The sequence below is a fragment of the Lethenteron reissneri genome, chromosome 5, assembly GCF_015708825.2.
Source record: "Lethenteron reissneri isolate LAM-NWPU_2019-01 chromosome 5, ASM1570882v1, whole genome shotgun sequence".
NCBI lineage: Eukaryota > Metazoa > Chordata > Hyperoartia > Petromyzontiformes > Petromyzontidae > Lethenteron > Lethenteron reissneri.
In genome coordinates this window covers 327,626-355,244 of record NC_083783.1, presented here as the reverse complement: position 1 = coordinate 355,244, position 27,619 = coordinate 327,626, and the positions used below count along the sequence as shown (strand labels likewise).

General features: G+C 44.6%; 1 protein-coding gene across 4 annotated transcripts in view; it reads right to left on the bottom strand.

Annotated features, from left to right (window-relative positions):
- LOC133352953 (ganglioside-induced differentiation-associated protein 2-like) overlaps positions 1 to 14,927 on the bottom strand; it is a 43,825-nt gene extending 28,898 nt beyond the window's left edge. The window contains exons 1-2 of one of the 4 annotated variants that reach the window (XM_061568993.1): positions 14,905 to 14,927; positions 8,256 to 8,477 (exon numbers count right to left, since the gene is read on the bottom strand). In XM_061568993.1, the coding sequence (XP_061424977.1) occupies positions 8,256 to 8,461 (206 nt within the window). In that variant the 5' untranslated portion in view covers positions 8,462 to 8,477; positions 14,905 to 14,927. The other 3 variants (XM_061568974.1, XM_061569002.1, XM_061568984.1) reach the window with 3 other exon arrangements.
- Between the last annotated feature and the right edge of the window lie 12,692 nt (positions 14,928 to 27,619).

The window sequence follows — 27,619 nt, the reverse complement described above, 5'->3', positions numbered from 1 at the left end:
AACGCCGGCAACAAAAAATACCGAGAGCCTGATGACAGCACTGCAATTATTATTTGCCCATTGTTATTGGCGTCTCTCCCTCTAATTGTAAGCGGTTTCTGAAGGTTCTGTCCGCAGGCTACCTGCGCTTTGTTTTTTTTGCAGTTGTTCAAGAACCAAACAAACAAACGAACGTCCGCGAGGAAAGCACAGGTCATGAACGCGTAGCATTTTGGGGCAAATCCCTCTCTCATTTCGGGGGAGTGGGGGGGGGATTCAACCCCCCCCCCCCCCCGCTCGAATGGTCACCTGCAAGTTAAACGGGATTGCAACTGTGCATAACACTGGTCAACAAAAAAAAATACATTTTTTTTTGGCCTGGACTTTTGCAGCTGTTTTAGACTAATTTCAGGGTGCTGATTCCAAATCTGATCTCAGATTTGCTCTATCACATCTCGTTTTTATGCTATCGGCATACCCCATTTTCATTGATTTTACCCGAAATTAACTCTGTCACTTATGATTGCAAGTTGTTGCGAGTCAGTGACTGCTTTAGGGTTAAAATATGGTGCTGTATTTTTAGGATAGTCTGTTTATAATATCATTTTATGTAGATATCCACATTAATTTTATATTTTTCTTCTGCAGTTTTTATTGAAAATACAATATTTGATGTGATAGACAAAAACTGATGCCAGATTTGGAATCAGCACCCCAAAATTACCTTAAAACCGTTGGAGTACCTTATGCCAGAAAAAGTGTGTTGACCAGTGTAATTATACAAGACACCGAGCATAGGTCAGCGCGTAATTGTAACGCAACCGCATAATTGTAACACAACCGCCATAGGTCGACGGCGGGGGCGTACATTTCCACTGCGCACACGCGACGTCCCGTCGGTTCGACCGATGGTTAGCCGCTTCCAAACAAGAAGAACAACAACAAAAATCCATCGGATTTTAAGTAACGATGATCCTCAAGCCTTTCGACCAAATTCGTTGAGACATCCAAAAAAGCACTTAACGGAATAATTGTCTACAATCATCTGCCAAGCAAAACAAAAATTGTTTGGAGAATAAAAATATATTGTCATCACTAGTAGCTTTCTTATTGTTTTTGGGATGTTGCCGTGATGTAACAACAAACTTGCCATCCCAGGCCACCGGTTCCAGTGGCACGATGTTAACTACCTCGCCTGGTATACAGGAGATCGTGGGTTCGATCCTGACCCTGACGCCTGCTGTGTATTTGGAGTATGTATGCTCTTCCCGTGGTCGTGTGGATTTTTCTCAGGGTCCTCCGGTTTTTCCCTCCATTCAGAAACAACGTCACACGTTTAGAGCATTTGGCTGCTATACATTTCCACACAATAAGCCACTTCGTTGAGCTATCATTTGTGAACAGGTCCCTTCTGAAAAGGAGCTACATAGCTCAGTGGGCCTTTACCTGGTAAAATAGAAAATTGTTTAATAGTTTACCGGTTCCATTCAATCTTCCGGCGCGGCAGTTGCAAGTTTCTTAAATCCCCCCAGCCTCTGTCCACCAAGCAGTTTAAATGGATTCACTACATCAACCGACTGGTAGGTTGTCCTGTGGTGGTACGAAACGTGGGTACTTCTTCCAAGAACATCCGGCCAGTGTGAAAGAGTTGACAAAATAACTCAAGAGTGGCCCTTTCGAGATATTTTTTTTACATTAGACGCCCTTCCACCAGCAGTGGTGTGAGCTCGCAATTTCAGGGCTGCACCTTTACCACCGACCATCGTGTAAGGTCCCGGGGAAATGACTAATGCTCAGAGGACACGGAGAAGGGAGGTCGTTAAACAAATGGACGAAATGCGTGACGCAAAAGCACCTCAACGACGTCAAAAAACAATTCCACCCTTTTTTGTTGATCCATGTGTATAAATGAATAAGAGCATTCGACCGCCCCCCTGCTGCGATGAAACAACGCTTCATTACCGCTAAAACGTACGCATTTGTTTCCATGTGACTATTTGATTGGGTTTTGTTTTACATTTCTGGCAGCTGCGCAAAGCTTTAAGGGCGAGCAGGCACATGCTGATTAGATACCTGGCCGTACCGTCATGAGCCATCGTCTATCCACTACTGGCCATAGCATCATCATGAGCCTGATACTGGATAAACACACGACTGTGGTGGCAGCACACAGGAAGAAGAAGATTCCAAGATTGCAGCTCTCAATGGATTTATTACAATGGTCAGGAATAGAACAATAGGGTCTTACAATTCCTAGTGTTGACAGGCACGTCTCCAATTTACTGCACGTGATTAGAATCGAAATTCAGAATCTTACTGGTAGGAACCTCCTGGTTACACCAGCCCACAGGGGATTATTGTGTCCGTCCGTCGTGCAGGGGTGGCTGGGTGGGGAGAGAGGGGCTGGGTGGGGAGGGGAGGGTGGGGAGGGGCTGGGTGGGGAGGGTGGGGCTGGGTGGGGAGGGGCTGGGTGGGGAGGGTGGGGGGGGCTGGGTGGGGAGGGTAGGGCTGGGTGGGGGGTGGGAGGGGTGGGGCTGGGTGGGGAGGGGCTGGTCAACCCGTGGTGCCCTTATAAAACTCAACGTTTAACCTACTCACTCCGGCTTGTGCCCGCCGTCACAGTCGGACATATTTGCGGAATACACCACGCCGCCGTTGACCCTGGCCATTGACCGAGCAACCCAACGTTCCTACCAGCTCCCTCCGCAGGAATGTGTTTATTTAGACTGGAGGAATCCGATGAGCTAGGAAGCTCTTTGTCATAGATGTCTAGATGATTAGCATAGACCTGTACCATTGGCCACTCACGGAACAAGAGAACGGTGTGCCATTCGGAGTTTTTTTGGTTTATTTAAAAGTATTTAAAATACTCTTTGGTTCTTTCGGTAGAGTCACGTAGGTATAAAATAAAATAAATTAAATCGCGAAGTTTCCGGCGCAACACAAGCGTACGTGACTTTACCGAAAGAACCAAAGAGTATGGATCCCTACAGCCACGAAAACTTCAAATCTAGCATTTAAAATATAAATTAAATTATTTTCTATAGCACCTTGCTGTCAGCACTCTACAACGCAAAACAAAATAAAATTATTCACCCAAAAAAAAGAGAAACTGGAAATAAATAAATTATTTTAAAGAGGTCAATTAATAAAATAAGTTTTTACATGCGAGTCTCCAATGGCCTTGGGCAAAGAATTCCACAGTTTCTGAGCGGAGGGACAGAATGCTCCATCACCCACGGAGCAAAGTCACGTGCTAGGGACAGGGTGCCAGAGTCTGTTGTACGATGGTCACGTGCACAGCAGGTAGTGGGGAAAGCGGATCTCCAAGGCACCCGCTTTGCTTACGACAAATTCCGGTTCTGAGAGGTTTCATTGTCGAGTGCATGTACCGCGGTGGCGAGATGTTAACTACCTCGCATGGCCATGGGTTCGACCCCGACGCCTGTATATTTGGAGCTTGCATGTTCTCCCCGTGGACACGTAAATTTGTATCCGGGTCGCCCGTTTTTTTCCCTCCACCTCTAGAATCAACGCGCGTTTAAGAGTATTTGGCTGCTATAAATTTCCACGTGATGATAAGCCACTTTGTTGAGCTATCATTTGCGGTCAGGTCGCGTCTGAAAAAGAGCTGTAAAGCTCCAGTGGGCCAAACCTGGTAAAAAGGTTAAAATAAATATCTATGTATGCGTGGTGAGCAGCGAAAATACGCCCTAACGCAGTCCAAGCATCGATGGGCAAGCGACGAAGCTGTGGATATTTAATCGCGTGAGAATTAGCAGTTTTTACGGATTTCTCAGGCCGAGGCTGGACTGACTGACAGATGGACAAACACTCCGGCTCCCTCATAAAGATGACACTCCTACACCTGGCTCACAGACAGGTTTGAATCCAGAAGAAACAACGATGCGGCCAAAAGCAATGAAAAGGCTGAATTGTTCCATTACAAAAAAAATCCAATATACAGTATCCACATGAATACACGAAAAAAGAAAGTACAAACATCTTAGCAAAAAAAAAAACACATTGCCCGGCCAAAATAAATAACTTCCCCAGTACAAAATAAATGATTCCATGCAAAATATTCGCGTTTGATTTATTTACGCGCGGCACACTTAAGCTTTGAAAAAATCCTCACATCGCGCATTATGACGTTACGTATTGTTTTCCTTTCATTTATTCCATCCATTTCACTTATTTAACTCCATCCCAATGCTTTTCCGCACAAAGAAAAGCACCATTATTCACGGGAGTCACTTTCATTTTTCACGCCGCGTTCAACACCGCTTCAGCTTTTTCGTTTCGGATCCAGAGCGGATGAAAAGGTCCCTTTGTGTAAAGTGTGGAAAAGTAAGCCCCTTGCTTGGGCCACAAGCTGGGAATGAACGTTCATGCCCACGAGCACAAACTTGAATTGGCCGTCACACAAACACACACAGCCGAGAGCAGCGACCGACCGGAGTTAATTTTGTCATTTAATTTAGTGGCAAAACGTATTTGTCAATTCAGCGGGCGGCGATTGCTTTCATGTTTTATTGTAGTCAACGCTGGCTGCGAGTGGATGGAAATCACCAACTGAACCGGTGCTCTAACTGTGCAAAATCGACGTGTAAAAGCGTTCGCTAAATAAAGGAACTGTGACAACGATGACTATGGCCTCGACCGCCAACCATCAAGGGAGCAGCAGAGCGCGGCTACCGACTGTGATGGGACAAATTGAACGAGTCTCTCACCGAGAGGATTCATTGGCGAGACTCGCGACTGCAGCACACCGAGGATCGCACCACGCATGGCAAACTGGTCCCATATGAATATACAAAGGATAGACCGAGTAACATTCTCACACCAACATTTAGCAACGAAATACTTGGCTACATGTTAGACTGTTACAGTCGACCAGACTAAGAGGATAATTTAAGAAACCCAGAGACTAAGACTCAAATGAAATTCCACACGTTGTTGTTGACTAGACTAAGAATATTACTTAAAGAAAAAAGCTGACAAAATTGGCACTGCTGCCAGACTAAGTGCTTCCATAGGGTTAAGTGTTAATTCCTGAGGCTCAAAAGTCAGACTAAGGCTTTCACAGAGTTCAGTGTTAAATCACTAAGGCTCAGAGAGCCATATTAGGGTTCTCATATGGTTCAGTGCTAACCACTGAGGCTCAGAGCTAGACTAAGGCTCTCTCAAGAGATCAGTGAGAATCAGAGAGGCTCACAGAGCAGCATCAAGGCTCTCGTAGGTTTCAGTGTTAAGCACAAGTTGCCATCGACTACCGTAAGACTACGAATAAAATAAATACCTACTACATTAACACTGCTAGTGACCCGTGGTAATTGCCACTGTGTGGCAATTCCAGTGTCCTCCAGCCCCTGCTTTGAGCTCTCACATGACTCAAAATAACGACAGCTTTGTACCCTGCTGCCAACATGTTGTCCTGCTGCATTAGTGAGGCCACGGGGATGGGTCATCTCACAATAAATATATATATAACGTCGCAAACTTTGCCAGATGCCACTTGCGCAAACGATGCAACGAAACAGGCATGCGTGATGTGACGTGGTACAACGCACGTGACACTCATCTGGGTTTCGTCTGGGGTAGAATGAAGCTTACAGAGAATCTATCTACTCATACGCCAACTTAAAATCTGGTAATCAGAAAATAAAAAATTATGTAATTCTCATCAGGCTCCATGGTGTAAAAACAAGTGCAGTCTCCAACTATTATCATCCACACTGTCTCTCGGGGCTCTCTATTTACGTAATTTTAAGAAGAGCCGTTGTCCAAAACGTCCGCCTATTAATTTTTTTTTTTCTTTTAAGGCCACACACAGAGTGTTTTTGACAAACTTTTTGATACATACTCTTTGGTTTTTTCGGTAAAGTCACATAGGTAAAAAATTTAAATAAATTAAATCACGACGTTTCGGGCGCAACACAAGCGTCCTTCTTCAGGTGGGAACAACTTCGCGAAAGCACACCGCTTAAGTGTGTCGTTCAAATCTAGAATTAAACTTTTTGCTACCGATCATTTAGGTCACAGTACATCACCCATGAGATTCCGGAGAACGTGTGGTCTTCTGGAAGGCATATTTTTATCGAGTTGTCCTGAATAAAATTCCAGATGAAGGTTCTCCAAAGAAATCCATGAGCACGCAGAAGACGGGAGAAGTCCCACCACCAACCGTTGAGAATCACAACACAGAACATCTCCCTCCTCGTTTTCAAGAAATGCTCTCAAAATAAAAACTTATATTTTACCAGGTCAGGCCCACTTGAGCTGTATAGCTCATTTTCAGAGCTGACCTGGACGTAAAAAATAGCTCAAGGAAGTGACTTACCATCATGTGAAAATGTATTGCAGCCAAATGCTCTGAACGCACATTGATTCTAAATGTGAAGTGAAAAACCGGAGGACATGCAAACTCCAAATGTACAGGCGTCGGGGTTGGGATCGAACCGACGACCTCCTGTATACCAGGTGAGGTAGTTCACATCATGGTGAGGTGCACAAGCGGTGTGCCTGGCAGTCAGTCAACTCATAACACCTGGGTCTGTCCCATGAACTCCTGGCAAGTGAGCCTGTCACAACTCACACGACGATCTCAAAGTGCACCTAGCCTGGCACAAGCGCCGTGGTGACTGAAAACATGTCGCACGATTCTCGTGGATCTTGGTATCGTGACGCACGTAACACGTCAGTGCAACTGCCTGCTGTCACGCTGGGCTCGCAGCTAGCCCGTACGATCAGTTCTTGTAAATTACATCGCGATAAAATAACTATCAGTCCTAGAAGTTTTCACTTGCGGAGACGCACGCCGTAAATTTATCTCCACGGCTTTTAACTGGCGGGTGCTCGTTACGGTTCGGTGGCAGGGGCATAATTTTGGAGCGAGAATTACGAACAAAGCTGCCCCGTTGTCCGGGATGAACTCAATTGTCTGTGTCTAAGTTGGCCAGCGAATGCATTAGCAGCTTTACGGCCGTACATTTATGGCACAATAAAACGTGCCATGTGTTCTACTCAAATAGACCTCAAAGAGTCACTTAAGGGAATGTTCTCCCGCATACGATAAATGTTTTAGGCGCAGTTCGGCAGTAACGGACAACAGCGATGATTATAATGACGATGATGATGTTAAGCGCGTTAGAATTGGGAACAGATTTAAATTAGCAGTCACATCGACCCATAACGATATCTGCTTAAAATGTCGGGGAAATCATGATTTAATTGCAATAAAGCGATTGTCGTCACTGACGCAGCAGTGATACCACGCGGCTAAATAAACAACATTCCCCTTATCCGGTTTTAATAACCCCTGATTAAATGAGACCGGTAATTGTGTTTGTTGTATGTGTGCGTTGAGACAGCCTAATAAAATGACTCGATGGGTTTTGACAACATTAGTACCCAGGAGATCAGGGCAAGTTAACAAGTAATTTTTTTCAACCTTCAAATAAAGTCCACATGGCTAATCTTTCATTTTGTGCGCATGTCACCCATGGCCTAACGTCAGCCACGTCTGTCTTAGGTCGGCAACACGGCACACCCCATCGTTGTTCATGGCCGTGACCGCGAATCTAGTGCCACCTAGTTCAGTCTAACAGCGACCCAGAAAAACGTTCAGTATGAATTGAATCCCCAGTTACGATAACCGTACGATATAAAGGAGTAAAAACAACCTCACAGCACTTCGCGTATAGCCAGACTGCTGTTAGCGAACACCTATGAAGGCCAGAACAGCACACGAGGCGATGGGAGGCCAGCACCACGCCCAGCCGCCTTTGTCTCCCTAGTGGTGATGTTTACTACACACAGCACCAGGTACTCATTTGAGGCCGAGTCGACCGAGGGGAGGCCCGGGACCGGTTCCGATAATCGTCACCGATGGTGTCGGCCGTGAGCGGGATTCGAAATCCGAGTCGCCGGGTACGTGCCAGCGCCACAAAGATAAAGACAAATATCCCCCGTATAGCCTTAACAGACTGTAGGGGCAAGTGCTGTTAGCGAGCACCTATAAAGGCCCGCACGGCACACGAGGGGGTGGGTGGCCAACACCACGCCCGGCCGCCTTTGTCTCCCTAAGTGGCAATGTTTACACACCGCACCAGGTACTCATTTGAGGCTGAGTCGACCTTGGGGAGGCCCTGGACCGGTTCAGATAATCCTCACTGGTGTTGGCCGTGAGCGGGTATCGAACCCGGATCGCCGGGTTTGTAGCGCAGCGCGCTAACCGCCACACACACGCACACACGAACACACGCGCATCATACCATAGGGCGATCTTTCCGTTGATGTCATCTCGGTACGGGAAGGGCGAGGGGGGGCACCGGGCGTGAGGGGCGACAGCGGCGGTGGCCGTGCCGAGCGGCAGGGCCGCCTGCGGGCTGCCCGACTCGCTCGGCTGGGGCCGAGCGTGGCACCACTTCTCCAGCGTCTCTATGGCGACGGTGCTGGACCGCGTGCCCAGCGGCTCCATGGTGCCGGCGAGTCGACTGCACAACCAGAAAGCGGCATGGGAAACAATTGTACAATTTCGCTCGTGCACCCACGAGGGACTCTCCAAGGGTTCTGCCGAGATTCTGCAGTAGAGGGAGGTCACTGCGGTTATAAATGAAGGTAGCAATTTGTGGGTATCTTTTGAAATTTGGCTAAATTAAAACTAAACTATTTTAAATTTTGATTTAAAGCTTTCGTGACTGCAGGGATTCATATTCTTGGTTCTTTCGCCACTTTTTTAAAATTTTCTTGCTGTGGATTTCACACCTGATGATGATTGAAACGTCGTGAGAATTTTTATTGTTTTGTATTTATATTATTTTATTATTTCCCTTCTACGTGACTTTACCGAAAGAACCAAGAATATAAACTATTTTATTTTACTGGGTAAAGCCCAAAGGGCGATTAGCTCTTTTTTCAGAGGCAACCTGGCCACACACGATAGCGCAACGAAGTGGCTCATCGTCTGGACAATTTATAGCAGCCAAATACTCGAAACGTGCGTTGATCCTAAATGTGGAAGGAAAAAAATGGAGGACCCAGAGAAAAATCCACAGGAGGGTGAGAACATGCAAACTCCATATATACAAGTTTCAGGGTCGGGATCAACAAAATTATGCTATATATTGATAAATAGTAATAATTTTCTGTATTTTTGTATATTTTAATTGGTGGCGAAATATTAAGAAACGAGCACTTTCACCGTGCCCATGCAGAACGAGATTAAATATAAATAAATGGGGAACCCAACTTCTGCACACACTACCAATAAAATGTTAAATCACTCTTCCGGAAGATTTTGACATCTATTCGTTTGTTGTGGATATTATTTTTCGAAATATATCGGAAGCAACATGTAGTTAATCATCAGGAACGGTGACAATTCCGCTGCTATGTTTCTCACCAAGAGAAACATTTGAGTGTTCATGTTGTCATCGTACGACCTACCGTTTGTGAGATACAGAGCGTGACGAATGGACACTTCCGCATTATACAGATTATATGACACACACAATAATTTGATTTCAAGACGAAAAATAATGTTAGCTACGAAAACCAACATAAAAAAATTACGATACAAAAAATGGAACATACATTTACAAAGTTACGGGAAACTAATAGGGTAGCCGCGGTATAATTGTTCACGATACGATATATTAAATTACACGATATGATTGATGCTAATAGCGATATCAGCATCCCACAAATTTGTAATTGCACCTAACATTTTTACGGCACTTGGTTTTCATGCGTTACGGTACTCCCAGGACATAAGGGTTTTGTGAAGGTTCTTTAACTGACTGCGGGTTATTCAATAGTACCCTGCCTTATAATCATTACATCTTTACAAGCTATAGCATTTAGAACAAACTTGCTGTCGGTTACATAACAATTGAATAAATAATTAGCTGAACTATGACAATGATGAATATCGATGCTTTCAAAACAACATTTTGCACACTGCTAATTTCATGGATAGCAGCTATTTATTTACAGCTTTAATTGTAGAGTTCACGATTACTTCAAATATCTTATTTGGGAGCCTGAATATTTTAGAAAAGTTAAAAGAGGAATGATAATGTTTTTTCCCCTCTTTTTGGGCAACAAAACTGAAACCATTTTACAAGTTATCATGTGTGCATTAACCACAATACTTGTGCTCAAAATGCAAACATAAATCACTCTGATAATATATGCATTGTCCTTGAAACTGATTGGTCCACACCAGAGACCGCTCAGGAATGATAATCACGACATATCGCAACAGGCCGAGAAACTAACACCGCAATAATCGTTCAATATGGAAATGACTCGTCAAAATCGTTCGTGGCGTTCGTTTCTCAGTCCGCTTGTCCTGATGAGGTTCACGGCGGCAGCATGCTGAGTAGGGCAGTCCAGACCTCCCTTTCCCTGGCGACAGACTCTAGCTCTTCCTAGGGAATTCACAGGGATTCCCAGGCCAGCTGAGTGACATAGTCCCACCAGCGTATCCTGGCCCGTCAGCGGGGTCTACTTGTGTGGAGCATTGCACCACGGGAACACGTGGCTCAACTTTTGTTGCGGTTTCATTATTTTTTATTTTGCTACATTTCCTTTTTTTCATGTTTGCGTGAATTGCTTTCTGCGGCATCTTGACTGATATTGACATTTAAATGGCGCACGCGTTCAAATTGTTATTTTTGCTGTATTATTACTATTCATGGGGAAGATTCATGGCGTATTGGTTAACCCACCGCGCTATGAACCTAGCGACCCGAGTCTGAGTCCCAACCACGGCTAATATCGATGGGGAGTGATATCTTTAAGAGGTCATGGCCTAGCCCCATTCATTAACCTGCACTGAGCAGCATCAAGTTCAATTCAATGTTCATTTTTTTTACGTGGAAAATCCCGTTCAGCCAGTTTACCCAGCTATCGGCACAAAAATACACCAAATGAAAGTGATATTTTCGGGAAGTGAATTTATGCTGATTAACTGGATGTGAACTCAAGAAACCACGAGGGACATGCGTCATCAAAATGACACGGGCAAAGGGAATAAAGAAGAGCAATTAAGCAGATAGCAATCCGAGCAATTGGTGAAATATGGTGAAATAAACACCACCCCACAGTGTGTCGAGACTCGCATCCAGCAGTGGACTAAAAATGAATAAATCAAACTAATGTAAGCTCCTAATTGTTTGTATGGAAACCAAATAATACTAATTAACAACTAGCACTGCAATTGGATCAACGACACACTCCAGTTTCGATTTCCTTCACTCTACACAATCACAGTTCTCATCACCACCATCATCACCACCACCATCACCACCACCATCATCATCACCACAATCATCATCATCATCAACCCTCCCCCATTGCTATTAACGTTAAGAATGGGCACTGTCAACACACGAGTGTACAACACAGGTTCGTCACAGGTCCGTAGTGAGATTTGTTGCGGATCTCGTGGCAAAGGTTATAGTTACGGACGCGAAGATGATGCCTGCGATGTTTGTGACGGTCTGGTTGATGTTAGAGATGTGAGCTTGATGGTCCGAGTGATGAGGAGGTGAGCTCAAATGATGTCAGATTACGTCACATGATGCGTGAGTGGTGTCAGGTGATGGGTTTCGTCACGTGCATAAATTGTAATGATGCCACCGTGAGTGAGATATGTGAATTTATTGATGTTAGGGCGTTCGATTAATAATTTGGTGAAGTTATGGAGACGACTTAGTGATGTTAAGATGTCAATGACCAACCTGTCAACACCTTATCAGTGCCTACCTTATTACAGATCAATCCATTACCTTATTGGTCACCCCGTGCCATTATAAATCTCAACGTTCACCCTACAAAGTCCCATCACAAGGGAGAAACACAAAGACAAAAATGCCTATATTGAAACATATGTATGCCGTATGGACCTAATAACTCCATTTCCCTGTACATAAACACGGGTGAAACGTATGAGTTGACAGGTATGCAGCATACAGTATAACACACATTGGTGGTGTTCATTCAGACGCTGCCTTTCCGACAGACCTGTTCTTCACCTGAGGACGGCTGCTTGCGTTGTGGCCGAAACGTCGTGAGAATTGTATTTTATTATGTTTTATTTTTATTACTTTATGATTTCCCTTCTACGTGACTTTACCGAAAGAACCAAGAAGAGGTATGCAGCAGTGATGCAGTGGCAATGTTAGGGTGATTGTCCGGTGATGTTTAAGCCATATAGCGATGTCAGTTGATGTTGAGGTGATGTCAGAGCAATTTAATGCGTTTTATTGTGATGTCAGGTTGATCGTATGGTGTTTAAAGGTACGGTAAACGAGGGGCGATTTCTTGTACATATAGAGTCTTGTGTTTTGGTGAAGCTTCGATGACATTCTGAGGATGTTCAGGTTTTGTCCAATCGTGATGGGGTGGAGGGGTTAGCACGCTCCACCGGTCAAACTTGGTCAAATAACCCCCACGACCAACGGCTTTGGGAGGCCTTCATCCAGCAGTGAATTGAACAATGCACCACAACACAGTGTAACATACATTGTATTTGTATTATGATGATGTCGAAATCAGAGACAGGAGCTACATGGAAGGGCTTTATCCGCCGATATATTGAGCATGGCTGATTTTAATAAACTACGTTACGTTACTAAATCATATAACGTGGTTGTAATGTAGTGTCGTTGATGTATGATGATGCCGACTCTAAGAGTGATGTCCTGTATGGATGATGTTATTTTTCGATTTAAAGCTTTTGTGACTGCAGGGATTCATCTTTTTGGTTCTTTCGGTAAAGTCACGTAGAAGGGAAATAATAAAATAATACGAATAAAACATAATAAAATCATTCTCACGACGTTTCGGCCACAACGCAAGCAGCCGTCCTCAGGTGAAGAACAGGTCTGTCAGAAAGACAGCGTCTGAATGAACACCACCAGGCTTGGCAGCGTATATTTAAGCTGGGTTGGAGGGGGAAGACCGCCTTGACAAAATAATTTGCATATAATTTGCATATCAAGAGGAATTCACCTGATGACGGCTGCTTGCGTTGTGGCCGAAACGTCGTGAGAATTATTTAATGTTTTATTTTTATTATTTTATTATTTCCCTTCTACGTGACTTTACCGAAAGAACCAAGAAGATGATATTATTGTTGATGCTGACGTGAAGTCTTCGGTCACATTAGCTGGCATTATCATTTAATCATTAACTACCCCAGTTCTCATACCTGTCAATCCCTTATCTGTTCCTACCCTCATGACAGACCAATTCAGACGTTATTGGTCACCCCGTGGCTCTTATAAATCTCATTGTTCATCCTACACCAAGTCCCATCACAAGGTAGAAACACAAACAAATACACATGCTTTTTGTTGCCGTATGGACCTGAAAACTCAATTTCCCTGTACAAAAAGACTGGGTAAACCGTATGGGTTGACAGTTATGAGTTAGTTCGTAATACAGTACAAGTGTTTTTGGGTTAGCTCGCATAAATATCGTTAAACCCGTCACCACCCGCCTGATGAAGCTGGTTGTAATAACCGACGAAACGTCGTACTCAGATTGTAAATGTTGTGGCTTGGCTCTCCAACACACAACCCGCGTTGCTGTACTAGTGACGAATTGGCCACGTTCTGTTTACGTAAATTGGCCGTGTCGGGTGGTGGCGGGTTTAACGACACATTTATAATATTTACGCGATCTAACCCCCCCTAAACACCCTGTATTATGTACCTACGTGACAACCTACTTTGTGTCATCAAACCGACGTGTTTATTCACAGCGTGCATTTTCGACCACTGAAAATCCGGCGTGTTCAACCAGCTATAATGAAACATTTTTTTCGATTTAGAGCTTTCGTGACTGCAGGGATTCATCTTCTTGGTTCTTTCGGTAAAGTCACGTAGAAGGGAAGTAATAAAATAATACAAATAAAACATAATAAAATTTTAATTCAAAGCTTTCGTGACTGCAGGGATTCATCTTCTTGGTTCTTTCGGTAAAGTCACGTAGAAGGGAAATAATAAAATAATAAAAATATTATGCTTTATTTTTATTATTTTATTATGTTTTATTTTTATTATTGTATTACTTCCCTTCTACGTGACTTTACCGAAAGAACCAAGAATACAGCTATGATGAGTTCATTGAATTGGGGAGGGCAGGGAGCGGTGGCGCAGCGGTTAGCAACACCGCGCTCCTCGCCACGAGGAGTGGAGCAGCAGTTCGATGCCGGACCCAGTCCTGGGACCTTCCACTACATCGACTCGGCCTTAAATAAGTACGGTACAGTACACCGTGGGCTGGGGATACAAAGGCTGGCACGGCTGTGGTGCCAGCCACACCACCCACCCTCCCACGGCACCGCAAATGACCAGCAAGGTGAAGTATGGTCAAAACAGCCTCGATACGGCTTGGGGAAGGCCTTCATACAGCAGTGGAGTGACTACAATTGGCTGTTGGGCGATAATTAAACCGGTTTTTATAGCCTCTAAAGCACAAGATGCGGTTGTTCAACCAATACGTTTATCTCGACAATCACCACCAGCCTTGATCGATCCACTGCTGGATGAAGGCCACCCCTCACCTGACTCAAAAACCGCCTCACACCGCTCACAATGCAAAAACAATCGTCAACAACTAAAAACAACGTAGTCAGTTGCGCGTGTCCACAGACAACGTCGGCAGCACTTGAGCTGCACGCTCATCTCCTCAGACAAAATTAACGCGCGGTTGACGACGACGACAACGACGACGATGATGACGATGACAGAATAATAAAAACGTAGATGCCTTGTTACCTGACGCGATCGAGCGATTAGTAAGTGGGGAGGTTTAGACACAGTCGACCCTCTCGGGAGCCTGAGGTAAACACACAGGATGAGGGAGACACACAACACACACACAACACACACACAGACGGAGACGCACTTGTGCTAAGCACGCGACGCCCTCGGGGCAGATTTTAAACGGTGAGCGCAACGGGCAAGCGTTGCGCGTTCGCTCTGAGGGCGTTTGGCGAACGTGGAGGTCTTGCGCGAGACGTTGACCACGTGCTGTTGTGGGGCGTGGCGTAGGGGGCAGTAAAAAGAGTTCGGTAGTGTCGCTTCTCGCTTTGATCGTTGAGCCACCCGCCGCTCTGGCATTTGACGTTGATGCTCAATGCATCGAATTATTCATACTGGTTGGTAGGAACCTCCTGGTTACACCAGCCCACAGGGGATTATTGTGTCCGTCCGTCCGTCGTGCAGGGAGGGGCTGGGTGGGGAGGGGCTGGGTGAGGAGGGGAGGGTGGGGAGGGACTGGGTAGGGAGGGTGGGGAGGGGCTGGGTGGGTACGGTGGGGCTGGGTGGGGGTGGGAGGGGTGGGGCTGGGTGGGGAGGGGAGGGTGGGACTGGGTGGGTACGGTGGGGCTGGGTGGTGGGTGGGAGGGGTGGGGCTGGATGGGGTGGGGAGGGTGGGGCTGGGTGAGGGGTGGGAGGGGTGGGGCTGGGTGGGGAGGGGCTGGTTACCCGGTGGTCCCCTTATAAAACGCAACGTTTAACCTACTCACGCCGGCTTGTGCCCGCCCTCACAAACGGGCATATTTGCGGAATACACCACGCCGCCGTTAACCCTGGCCATTGACCGAGCAACCCAACGTTCCTACCAGCTCCCTCCGCAGGAATGTGTTTTAGTAAAAAAAAAACGCGTTGGGTCTATAATATTGAGGTTTAAAGGTGGGGGGGGGGGGGGGGATATAAGAGGCGACGTTTCGGGCAACAGCCCTTCTTCAGAGCACATGCATACCTGTCAACCCCCTATCAGTGCCCTATCTTGTGACAGACCCTATTGGTCACCCCGTGCCCCTTACAAATGTCAACGTTCATCCGAGAAAGTCCCATCACAAGGGAGAAACACAAACAAATAGACAGAAACATTTTGCCCGTATTGAAACGGCTTTACGCTGTATGAACTTGAAAACTCAATTTCCCCGTACATGAATACGGGTAAACCGTATGGGTTTACACTTTACAGGTATGTAAATAGATTGGTCAGGAGGTGATAAGAGCTGGAGACTTGCACGTTTTTCCACCATGAGACCTGATGCGATTTAAAGAAAAAAATTCTGATAAACGGGGTTGTTTTTTTATAGTTATTTATTCGTAGCAGACAAAACCTTTAACAATCAGAAAGCATTCCTGTTAAATTCATTGATTTATATTGAAAGTTATCAAAATGTTGTTGGCACATTGCATTATGGGTAGCACTGTTATGAGATCAATCGACAACATTATTTGCATAATTCACTTTGTGATGTATCTATGAGTAAGGCTGTCATTTAATAAGAACATAATTATCGACATCATTGTGGAGAATATAAAAGGTAGGTGTCTGTCCACATCACTCATTTGCCCAACAGCCTTCTGGGAGTGCATATGCCTCGTTGGTGAGATGTTAACTACCTCCCCTGGTATACAGGAGGTCGTGGGTTCGATCCCAATTCTGACACCTGTATATTTGGAGTTTGCATGTTCTCCCCGTGGTCACGTGGATTTTTCTGCGGGGTCGCCCCGGTTTTTCCCTCAACATTTAGAATCAACGTGCATTTAAAGTATTTGGCTGCTATAAATGTCCACGTGATAAGCCACTTTTGTTGAGCTGTCATTTGTGGCCAAGTCGTTTTTGAAAAAAGCTGAATAGTCTTGCCTTGTAAATTAAACATAGTGTAGACTTAAAGCTTTCGTGACTGCAGGAATTCATACTATTTGGTTCTTTCGGTAAAGACCCAAAGAGTATGAAACATAGTGTAGTTTATGGAATGCAATGCATCAATTCATAACAATTATTACGTGCCATATATGCACGACACGCGTGCAATTATTGGACAACACGTGTAAATATCCATAATAAAGGGTTTTGGGTTAGATCGCGTGGGTATATGTCATAACGTGGGGCCCACGTCCACCCCACCGCCCTCGCTAGGCAGGTGGGACGCGACGTCTGCCTGTTCAGCTCCCGCCGTCCCCCACCGACCAAGTGATGGGGCCCCCCGCGTTAGCGCCCTCTCTGCGGGACATACTCGTGCTGCTGGCACGGAGTTAGACCAACACACCCGTGCGCATCGCAGCTATCGCTAACACAGGGGGGCACGGACGCGCTCGCACCTGCTCCTGCGAGCGATTACCTCTCGACGCGCGCGCACGTCGCGGCCCCACGTGAACTCTGGCCGCGCGTTCCCCCACGCGGTCGCTCCACACAGAAATCACAAACACCACACCGATGCTTTGTGCTAACTTTTATTCTCGGCGCAAACCCCGCACTACCCGGGGGGGGAATATTTCGCGAGAAGAGCCTAGCCTACTGCTGCCTAAGTCCCTAGCTACTCAAACGTCCTACTGCGTACCTCGGAGCTGTACTCACGGCGTCGCACGGACGATGTGAGAGTCGGAAAGAAGAGGACGAAAAACTTTGCCTATCGCTGCCTCTTGGCGGCACTCGCTGGCGGCAGGGAGGAGGGGAGTCTTGGCGACCAAGATGTTCCACAAGAGTCTCCTTTGAATGGCCTCAGGCTCCCCTTTTTATTCCCCCAACTTCAAAAGCCCGGGGGTCGCGTTGTACCGCATGGCCAATGCGGTTGGCCGGGTAAACCTTCTTGCGCCCATTCACTATCAAGCCAACTCAGGGGCAACGCAGTGTAACCTGTCCTGCGATGGTCGGCCAACCCCTGGCACCAGGAAACCGTGGGACTTTCCTCATAGGGACCCTTCGGATTAAAACCCGTTGTGCCAAGCAGGACACTCTGTGTGTGCGCTGCGTGTGTGGGGTCAAGGGGGGGGGGGGGGGGGTCACGGCACTTGTAGAATGGCTTCGAGGCCATGGCACCACAATAACCCTCCACCACCCGGCACAGCCAGTAAGGTTTGTCACGTAAACAACAACACGCCAATTAGTTACTACTCCAGCCCACTAGTGTATTTGAGAGTAAATCCAAAACATTTACAATTTAAATGCGACTTTTTTGCTGGTAATTACATCCAGCATCGTCGGGCAATTTGCCAGAATGGTGACGCAATCCACCTGCTTCCGGTCTTAAATAGAGCAGTAGGACGACGTCATCACTGACCCCATCAGGTGCACAGATCAGAGGCGGAGGAGGGGGTTATTGTAATTATGTAATAGATTAGTAATCAGTTAATTCGCATGCGTTTCCTCTATAAGGAATGCAGTTGTAAGATGTATTACTTAATAAATACGCTTCCAGGCCGCACTAAGCCTGTAATTGTCAGAGCAGTTAAAATTATTTGTATGTAATTAAACAAATACAGCCCTACATCGGTAGGACATCTTTATTCAAAATAAATTCAGAGCATCTTGTGAATGTGATTGAAGATATTAAACGTAACTCTAATGACATTCTAGTGAGCGTTGATGTAATGTCTCCATTTACTGAGATTCCGGTTAACGAGTCAATTAAATTACTCGATAGTAAATAAGACAGGTTAACCAAAAGATATTCCAAAACGAGCTGACTATTGTCTAAATAACACGTATTTATTATGGAGAGGTGATTTCCTTAAACAAAAGGAAGGAGCTATTGCGAATCTGTACATGGAAAACTTTGAAGCAAGAGCTTCAAGTACAATAAAACCATATTTTTGGTTTAGATATGTGGATGACACTTTGGTTGTCTGGCCACATTGTAAAGATACACTTAATGAATTTCTAAATCATCTCAATTCGCAAAACCTTGCCATCCAGTTCACCATGGAAGTGGAGGTGAATAACACACTCCCATTCCTGGATTTTTTGCTCGGACGTGGCCTAAACGGTAAAATCACACAGCGTTTACCGAAAGGAAATGCACACTGATGCCTATTTGAATGCAGATTCGCATCATCACCCCGCTCATAAATCCTCTCTCATCAATACGCTCATACATCGGGCTAAAGCAGTGTCAGATGGTGAAAGTCTGAGGAGAGAGATTAAACATGTTAAACGAGCGCTATGATTACATGACTACAATAATGCTCAAATTAACAGAGCATTGAATGTTAAACCAAGGTTGACCAGCGATACGCTGACAGCGATGAGATAAAAACATTTTAAATACCATATATTGCGGGAGAAACTAACAAATTAGCTAGAGTTTTGAAAAAACAAAAAATCAGAGTAATATTTGGCACGGTACACAAAATTAAAAACCTAGTATCTTGTACTAAAAATGAATTGCCTAAGTTATCAACAGAAGGTGTGTATCGTATTTATTGCTTATGTAGCAGATGCTATATTGGTAACATTAGCGTAATACTCAAAGAACACCACAAAAAAATCAAATTCTCTCAAACACAACTGTCGGAAGTTGCAGAATATGATTGCCAACAAGGATACTCAATTGGTTTTGATAACGTTGAAGTAATTTGAGAATCCATTTAAATTGAGAGAACTACATAATTTTAACCACTCAGACAACTACAAGCTTAGTGCGGCCTGGAAGTGTAATATTAAGTAATACATCTTACAACTGCATTCCTTATAGAGGAAACAGATGTTAATTAACGAAAAACGAATCTATTACATAATTACAATACCCCCCTCCTCTGCCTCTGATCTCTGCACCTGATGGGTTCAGTGATCACGTCATCTTTCTCTATTTAATACCGGAAGCAGGTGGATTGCTTCACGATTCTGGCAAATCGCCCGATGATGCTGGATGTAATTACCAGCAAAACGTCGAACTATTAAAATTGTAAATGTTGTGGATTTACTCTCCAACACACCGGTGGGCTGAAGTAGTAACTCATTCGCGCGTTGTTTACGTGACAAACCTTACTGACTGTATTAGGTGGTGGAGGGTTACGACAATATTTTTTTTCATGCGATCTAACCCAAAAACCTTTATTATGAAGAATATTTGTCGCGAAAGCCTACGTGTTAAAATGTCTCCTACATATGTTTGATCACAGGATCATGAGAGATGGTGGAGGATTGGGCAGATGGTTTGTACTGTATGTAGTGGTCTTCTTTGGGTCTTTCGGTAAAGTCACGTAGATAGGTTCAAAAAATTTAATGAACAAAACACGACATTTCAATCACAAAACAAGCGACCGTCATAAGGTGGAAAGAAGGGGGGGGGGGGGGAGCCACTGAAGGCAAGATATTTTAAAGGTTTAAAATGGGCGTAGCACAAGCATCCCCTGGTATCAGAACGAAGTGGACGGGGCACAAGTACACTGGGGCCATCATACGCGGAGAGAATGGCGGAGATGGTAACATTGTGTTACAAAAAATGTATTTGTTCCTGAATAGTAAGTGTTATTTCCTAATTGCTTATGCCTCAAAAGTACAGAAAATGGCCATTATTCCCCACAAACTTTGCTTTTGTGAAGAGGACACTGATATTTAGAAATGTACCTATTTTTCGGAGACTTCAGAATGGTGGCATTCCTGATGGATCTCCAAGGCGATTTTACCAAGTAATCAAGGGGAGGGTAGACGCATAAGCCGTGAAGAAATAACAACTTGTGGTATGCACAATGCAGGGGCAACACGACAGGAACTGGAATTGCTTGTCCCATCTTTAGGAATATAAAACTAACAACGGAAACATCACAACCAGTTATGACTTAAACTGGTTGATGACGTCCTTCCAATCATTGCTGAGTTTGTAGCCATCCTCTCGGTTGAAATTGTGTCTCTATATATGGATGGCTTCATGAATGAATCTTTGTTGATAGCCAGTGGGCTTGCAAAGTACCTTAGTCTTGGAGAAATATTTTTCGTGTGAGCCAACCGCATTAAAATAATGATCAGCCACGGCTGAAGTGTTGGTCCTCCCGTGTTTCAAATCTGCCTTATGCTCACGAATACGGTCCGAGACATGTCGCTTAGTTTCCCCAATGTAACTACTGCCGCAGACACAGCTTAGTTTGTAGACGCCGGGGTATTGCATGTCAGGGATCTTATCCTTCCCAGATGGGATCAGATCACGAATTTTATGCACTGTGTTAAATCGAAGCTAGATCTTGTGTTTGCTCATGATTTTGGAAATATTTTTGGTGTCCCCTGCTATGTATGGCAAGGTGATGGTTTTGATTCGGTTTTCAAATGGCTCCTTCCCAATGGTTGGGGTGATAAGGCCATAAAAAAGGCTGTCGCTGGTGTAAGCCAATCAGTTTACAAAACAATGCAAGTACATTATCAGAGCATGTTTCTTTGCATGTTTTGCCACAAGTAGGTGAAAAGGGTATCTATCTCGTGTTTGAACACCTGTTTGATTGCCAGAAATGGTAAACCCTGCTCTTATTTTTCAACGTAACGTCTCACCATAAATAATCCCGTGGTGCACTCTGTCGGTTCGTATAGAACGTACTCTAACAATCGCAAACGATGAACCCGTTTGCTTCTATATTCTTGGTTATTTCGGTAAAGCCACGTAGATAGAAAATAAAATAAAAGTAAAGCAAAAATTTGTTTACAATTAAAATAAAAGCAAAAAAGCACGACGTTTCGATCACATTTTTAATTTTATTAAATCCTTTATATTAAGTTCGCTTGCTTGCGTGCTTGCGTGCTTGCTTGCTTGCTTACGACTGTGCAAATCTTTCGGTCGTTTTTTAACCCACTTCCCGTGATCCAATCGAGCTGACATTTTGCACACAGACTCGTTGTGCGTGACAATTAATGTTCGTGAACATTTTTTTCCGAAATTTTACACTTTTTAGGACAAAAATATTATATTTAATTACCAATTGCTTAATGGTGCAATGCAATCATCTGACCCATAGGTGGCAGCCATCTCAAGCCAGAGGACGAGAGGACTCTAGCCGCCACGCATATAAAGGATTTATAGCGAAAAACTTTGTTTTTACGGGTTATACTTGTTTTTATTTAACCGGAGCGATGATTCAAATACGCGCGCACGTGTGTGCTCGCCGCGACCCTCGCCAGTGACACAACGGTTTTTGAGAAAGGAATGAAGAAGTTTGTGTTCGATGGAGCTTCAGCTCCGGGCAAAACACGGCCACGCAGTGAGATTAATGTCTCTTTCGACGTTACGCCGACACAGACACGCACACGAGCAATTAGAACACGCGCGTGTTGTGGCGCTCTCGAGAACGCGCAGGGCAACGGAGGCCGTATTCGCAATGACTTCATGAGCAACGGGTTGTTTTTTTTGTTATCCCAAACGAGAGACATTGTACACGTTGCTCTGCCACTCGAGGGCTGTGATAAAAATGTTTGGGGCCATTGTTTTTTTGGGGTAAAAAAAAGAAATGACAATCGTGAAAAACAACAACAGCAACGATAATTGTTTTTTTTTACCAACTGACACTTTTTTTACAAGGAGTCATGTTTGCATAGACCACATGGTGTTGGACCAGACGCCTTTTGGCGTCATCTGGTCCAACACCATGTAAGACTAGGCCCTAAGGAAAGCTGTCTCGGTGTGGACCAATCAACTTCAAGGATAGTGCATACATTATCAGAGTTATGTTTTTTGTTTGCATTATGACTGCAGGTATTGTGGTCTATGCAAACATGACTCCTTGTAAAAAAAGGTGTCAGTTTTGTTGCCAGATTAAAGGGTAAAAAAACAATTATCATACTTTTTTACTGGCAAATGAGGTTCCAATGGTGTAAACAACAGCAACAACAATATGTACGTGTGAACAAATGAACGATAATGTTTTTTTTTTTCACACAGAGCCGTTCAACTAAAATATCCCGAAGCGCTGTACGTGTGCATGTCTCGATGCACCGTTTCGAAACAGAATGTGTATTGACACTGGATGAATCCGATGAGCCACACAGCTCCTTTTCGCAAATTAAAATACGCAGACAATGTATCCGTCTCTCTGCACGTCAAACAACAGATGTGTGTCCTACGCGAACCCACCAGCCGCGCGCACGGTCTTCTGGGTGTGAAACATTTCAGCAGCGATCGATTTCAAGACAGGCGAAACACTCTGGACCAGTTTCGACGCACGGCGTCTCATCGGCAGAGTTGAGGCTCACTTGAGTGGATGCTGGTGAACTGTCGATCTGGCCGTGGTTCGACGAAACAAGATCAGGGCAAGCAATATATTGATGCAAAAAAAAATGTAAAATGTTTAGTGTATATGCTAATCAATCCAATGCTGGATGGGTGTCTCCCGCGTCCCGTGGCTTTTGGTAATTAGATGACTGCCATCTGCTCTACGATGTCTCCCACATACACTCCTCTCCCTACCCCCAACTTGGCAATTCAACGAATTATCCCAAAATTCAGGCTCACCATATGAACGATCAACAACGTTCTTCTTAAATTGTGGTGAATCTTAAGCTGCCTCTCGTGGCTGCAAAGGGTCACACTTAACCAATTGCCTGCAACGTCTACGATTTTTTTTCTGAAATGTCAATTCTCGCACACGCAATTCAAGACGCGCATCGTGAACGTAATCGTCTCTTTCAACCGACCACATCTCGAGTATGAAGCCGGAAATTACGGGTCTGATTGTCAAACCACTACAAAACAGTGTGTGTAGTAATGCCTCATTATGACCGCGTATGTTTCAAGCATCTGCGTCGTTCGATATGCCTCCCCAATGCATATTCTTAGGTTTTTTCGGTAAAGTCACGTAGGTAAAACATTAAAATTAATAAAAGTAAAATAAAATAAAAATAAAAATCACGACGTTTCGGAGGCAACACAAGCTTCCGTCTTCAGGTGGAACCGTCACAGCCACGACAGCTGAAGACGGAAGCTTGTGTTGCCTCCGAAACGTCGTGATTTTTATTTTTATTTTATTTTACTTTTATTAATTTTAATGTTTTACCTACGTGACTTTACCGAAAAAACCTAAAAATATGAATCCTTGCAGTCACGAAAGCTTCAAATCTAGAATTAACTCCCCAATGCATTTGTTATTGTTGTCGTACCACTTTTCGTTCGACATTATGTCCGACGTTTCGCTCCACGTGCTCTGAGCTTCTTCACGAATTCAGCTCCTGTAGAAGCTCCCAGCACATGGTGGGAGGGGTGGGGGGTGAAACATCGGTGCATCACGAGAAACATTCCGAAAGCACATTGGAGAGAACCACACTATTCCATCGCATTGGGGGTAATGAGGGTCACATGGCTCCACAACAAACGCAAGCTTTGCGAATTCCACGTCTTTTTTTGTGTGTGTTCACTGGGTCTGTAACTTCTTGGAGATGGCTATCCAGCACGATATATTTATTATTCTATTAAGCTTCGGGGGAATATTGAGTAACACCAGAAAACACAATCGCAAGTGAATGAGAGAGAGGGGGATAAAGAGAGAGACAGAAAGAGCCCACGGACCAACCTTGGCAGTGGTGTTGACTTGCAAAGCCTTGGAAAGTCTTGGGAAGCAATAAACAGAGCTGCACGAGGGAGGGCCATCCATCATACCCCAGCCGCCGCCAAAGTAACTCCGAAGATCCGAGGCTGGCCAAAGATTATTTTGATTTCCCCAACGCCGGGATCCGCAGGTGCGATGAGCCGACACACACGCGAACCGTGGTGCACCCATTTGTAACTGTATGTGGTGGGATTTAATTGAAATCATAGAGGAATCCAATGAGCTATCAACGTCCTTTTTTCATAGATGTACGGCGCGGGGGGGTTGGTCAGAACGTTACAAAAACAAACAATACAAAAACACGATAGGAGTGCTTATATGCGTATTGAACTTCTTTCGTGCTAATCGGAGGTGCCTGGGGGAAGGATAACAAACGAAACACATTTCGATTTAAAGCTTTCGTGACTGCAGGGATTCATCTTCTTGGTTCTTTCGGTAAAGTCACGTAGAATGGAAATAATAAAATAATAAAAATAAAACATAATCAAATAATTCTCACGATGTTTCGGCCACAGAGTCTGAAAGATTCAGACTCTGTCTTCTCGACAGACCTGTTCTCCACCTGATGACGGCTGCTTGCGTTGTCGTGAGAATTATTTTATTATGTTTTATTTTTATTATTTTATTATTTACATTCTACGTGACTTTACAGAAAGAACCAAGAAGATAAACTAAACACACACACAAAAATGAGCAGTTCTATAAAGTAAAACAGTTTTCAATCCAGATTTAGTTACTTGACCCCCATTTCGTCAACCGCCACGTCGGATGATCAACTCAAATGGTGGTGAATGTTCCACCACGGGCAGTATCACAAGCACATTCAAGTCAAGTTGATGTTTTTTAAATTATTAATTGCTTACACACGTCTTGCTTGCCTTCCATGGCGCACTATCTGCCACTCAAAGTGCAGCGACCGAACGTTGCATTGGGAATTCGGAGTAGGGTTTTTCGCGTGTGTGTGTGTATTTAAATTAAATCAGCCCGCGTTGCGCCGATAGCTGCATGTACGCACGTATGTTGAACTTCTTTCGCGCCGTACAAAGCCGACCATGCTCATCGGAGGTGCGGGCGGGGGGGGGGGATCGGTACAGCAAGGGAAAGGCGCCAGATGTTAACGCAGATTCTTTCGGGAACTTGACATGTCGAGTGACGCCAAAAATATACACCGTGCTCGACTGAGATCGCACACAGCGACCTCGAGCCCCTGCTGTGAGATCCCGCAGGCTACGTCTGTCACACACACAGTGGCTTCCTGACGGGCCCCGTGCGTTATGTGAACGTGGCATGAACAAACCCATCGAGAGCATTGGTTCTTTATCTCAAGGTCCTCGTGGTCTTTAGTGCGGCCCCTGGACGTGCGGACCCACCGCCACCCACCCACGATACACAAAGAGTGAAAACACACCCCATCATTTATTCTAGATTTGAAGCTTTCGTGACTGCAATGATTCATATTCTTAGGTTTTTTTCGGTAAAGTCACGTAGGTAAAACAAAAAAAAAATAAACGTCGTGATTTTTATTTTTTTATTTTTTATTTTTTATTAATTTTAATGTTTTACCTACGTGACTTTACCGAAAAAAACTAAGAATATACACCCCATCATCATCGTGCTGCTGTCAAACCCACACTGGGTTCTGCCAAGGGCCATTTGGATATTTATAACATCATTTGCGGGCCATACAAAATTTTCAACTTAAAAATTAGCCCGTTATATTTGGTCAAACATTTAATTAACTCGCCCCTAATGCGATGGCTGGAACTGCTTCTCTTTGGTGAGGCGTGGTGATGTTAGCCGGCTATTGATGATGTCGCTACTCGCAACTGCTTTTCCAGACTTTCTCCTAGATTGATTGAATTTCGAGTCCCGCCTGCGGTTGCCTTGGCAGGGCCAAACCCAAATGATTTCGCGAGGCCTTATACGGCCCGCGGGCCGGACGTTCCCCACCCCTGTAGCATAGAGCGTGGATCCGAGGCCCCCTGAGGTTCTTGGGGGCCTTGGCGGTCTTATGCCGAGCGCCGCAGCTGTTTGAAAAGCAACACTGCCCAGTACTGCGATACAATCGTATTGGTAACTTGGTAGTTAAAGCCATCGCTGTACCGTGTTACAACCAGATGTGTGCCCGACATCTCACAAGTTGCGTTCGCTTTAACCCAGATTTCCCTTTACACTTTTGTATAAATCAGGGATGCATTCTAGCCGGAGCTGTCCAGGGGCTAAGCTCCAGAAAATATATATTGGTTGAACACGTAGGCTTTCGCGACCAATATCATCCATAATACAGTTTTTTGGGTTAGATCGTGTAAATATGTGTCGTTAAAACCCGCTACCACCCGACACAGCCAACTAGTAAGGGTTGTCACGTGTACAGAACATGAGATTTCGTCAAAGGAACAGCACACCGGTGTGTTGGAGAGCCAAGCTACAACATTTACAATCTGAGTACGACGTTTCGCCAGTAATTACAACTAGCTTCATTAGGCGACAGCCAGATTTGTGGAGAAGTCCACCTGTTTCGTTTTTTATATAGAGGCGTAGATGTGTGACCAAAGTGGGGGGGGGGGGGGATTACTGAGTCAACGTACATGATGTATGTGCATTATGTGGGCCCTTTTATCTTGTCCTTCCTGTCCATTGTGTTTATTAAAATAGCTGTACAAACGGTAATCCCTATTGAAGTATGCTGACCTTCAAAGGCATGCATTAAAATAATGTATTATTTGATGATTCGCTTCCACGCAGCACTAAGGCGGTAACTATCCGAACGGTTAAATTATTTTTTATTACTTTCAATTTCGATAGATACTCTAATTTGTCTTGACCAGTAGTATCTAGTTTTGCACAGAACTTCAAAATTATCCAAATCAATTGAGTGTCCTAGTTTGCACGCATGTTCTGATACTGCTGACAGTTGTGTTTGGGATAATTTAATATTTCTCTGATGTTCTTTGATTCTTGTGCTGATCATTCGTCCTGTTTGCCCAACATCACATTTTTCACGCTTGCAGTTAATCCTTTATACACCTGTTGATAGCTTCGGTAATACATCGTTTGTACCAGATATTAATTTCTGTATTTTATGTACCGTGCCAAATCTGACTCGGATGTTTTGTTTTTCCAAACGTCTGGCTAGTTTAACAGTTACTCCCGCAATGTACGGTATTTTGATCGTTTAGTTACTTGGGCAGTTTCAATGCTCGTGTTATTTGATTTGGTTTTGGAATTCAATGCCCTATTGATTTGTGCATCATTGTAGCCGTTCATTTGCAGCGCTTCTTTAACATGTTGAATTTCAC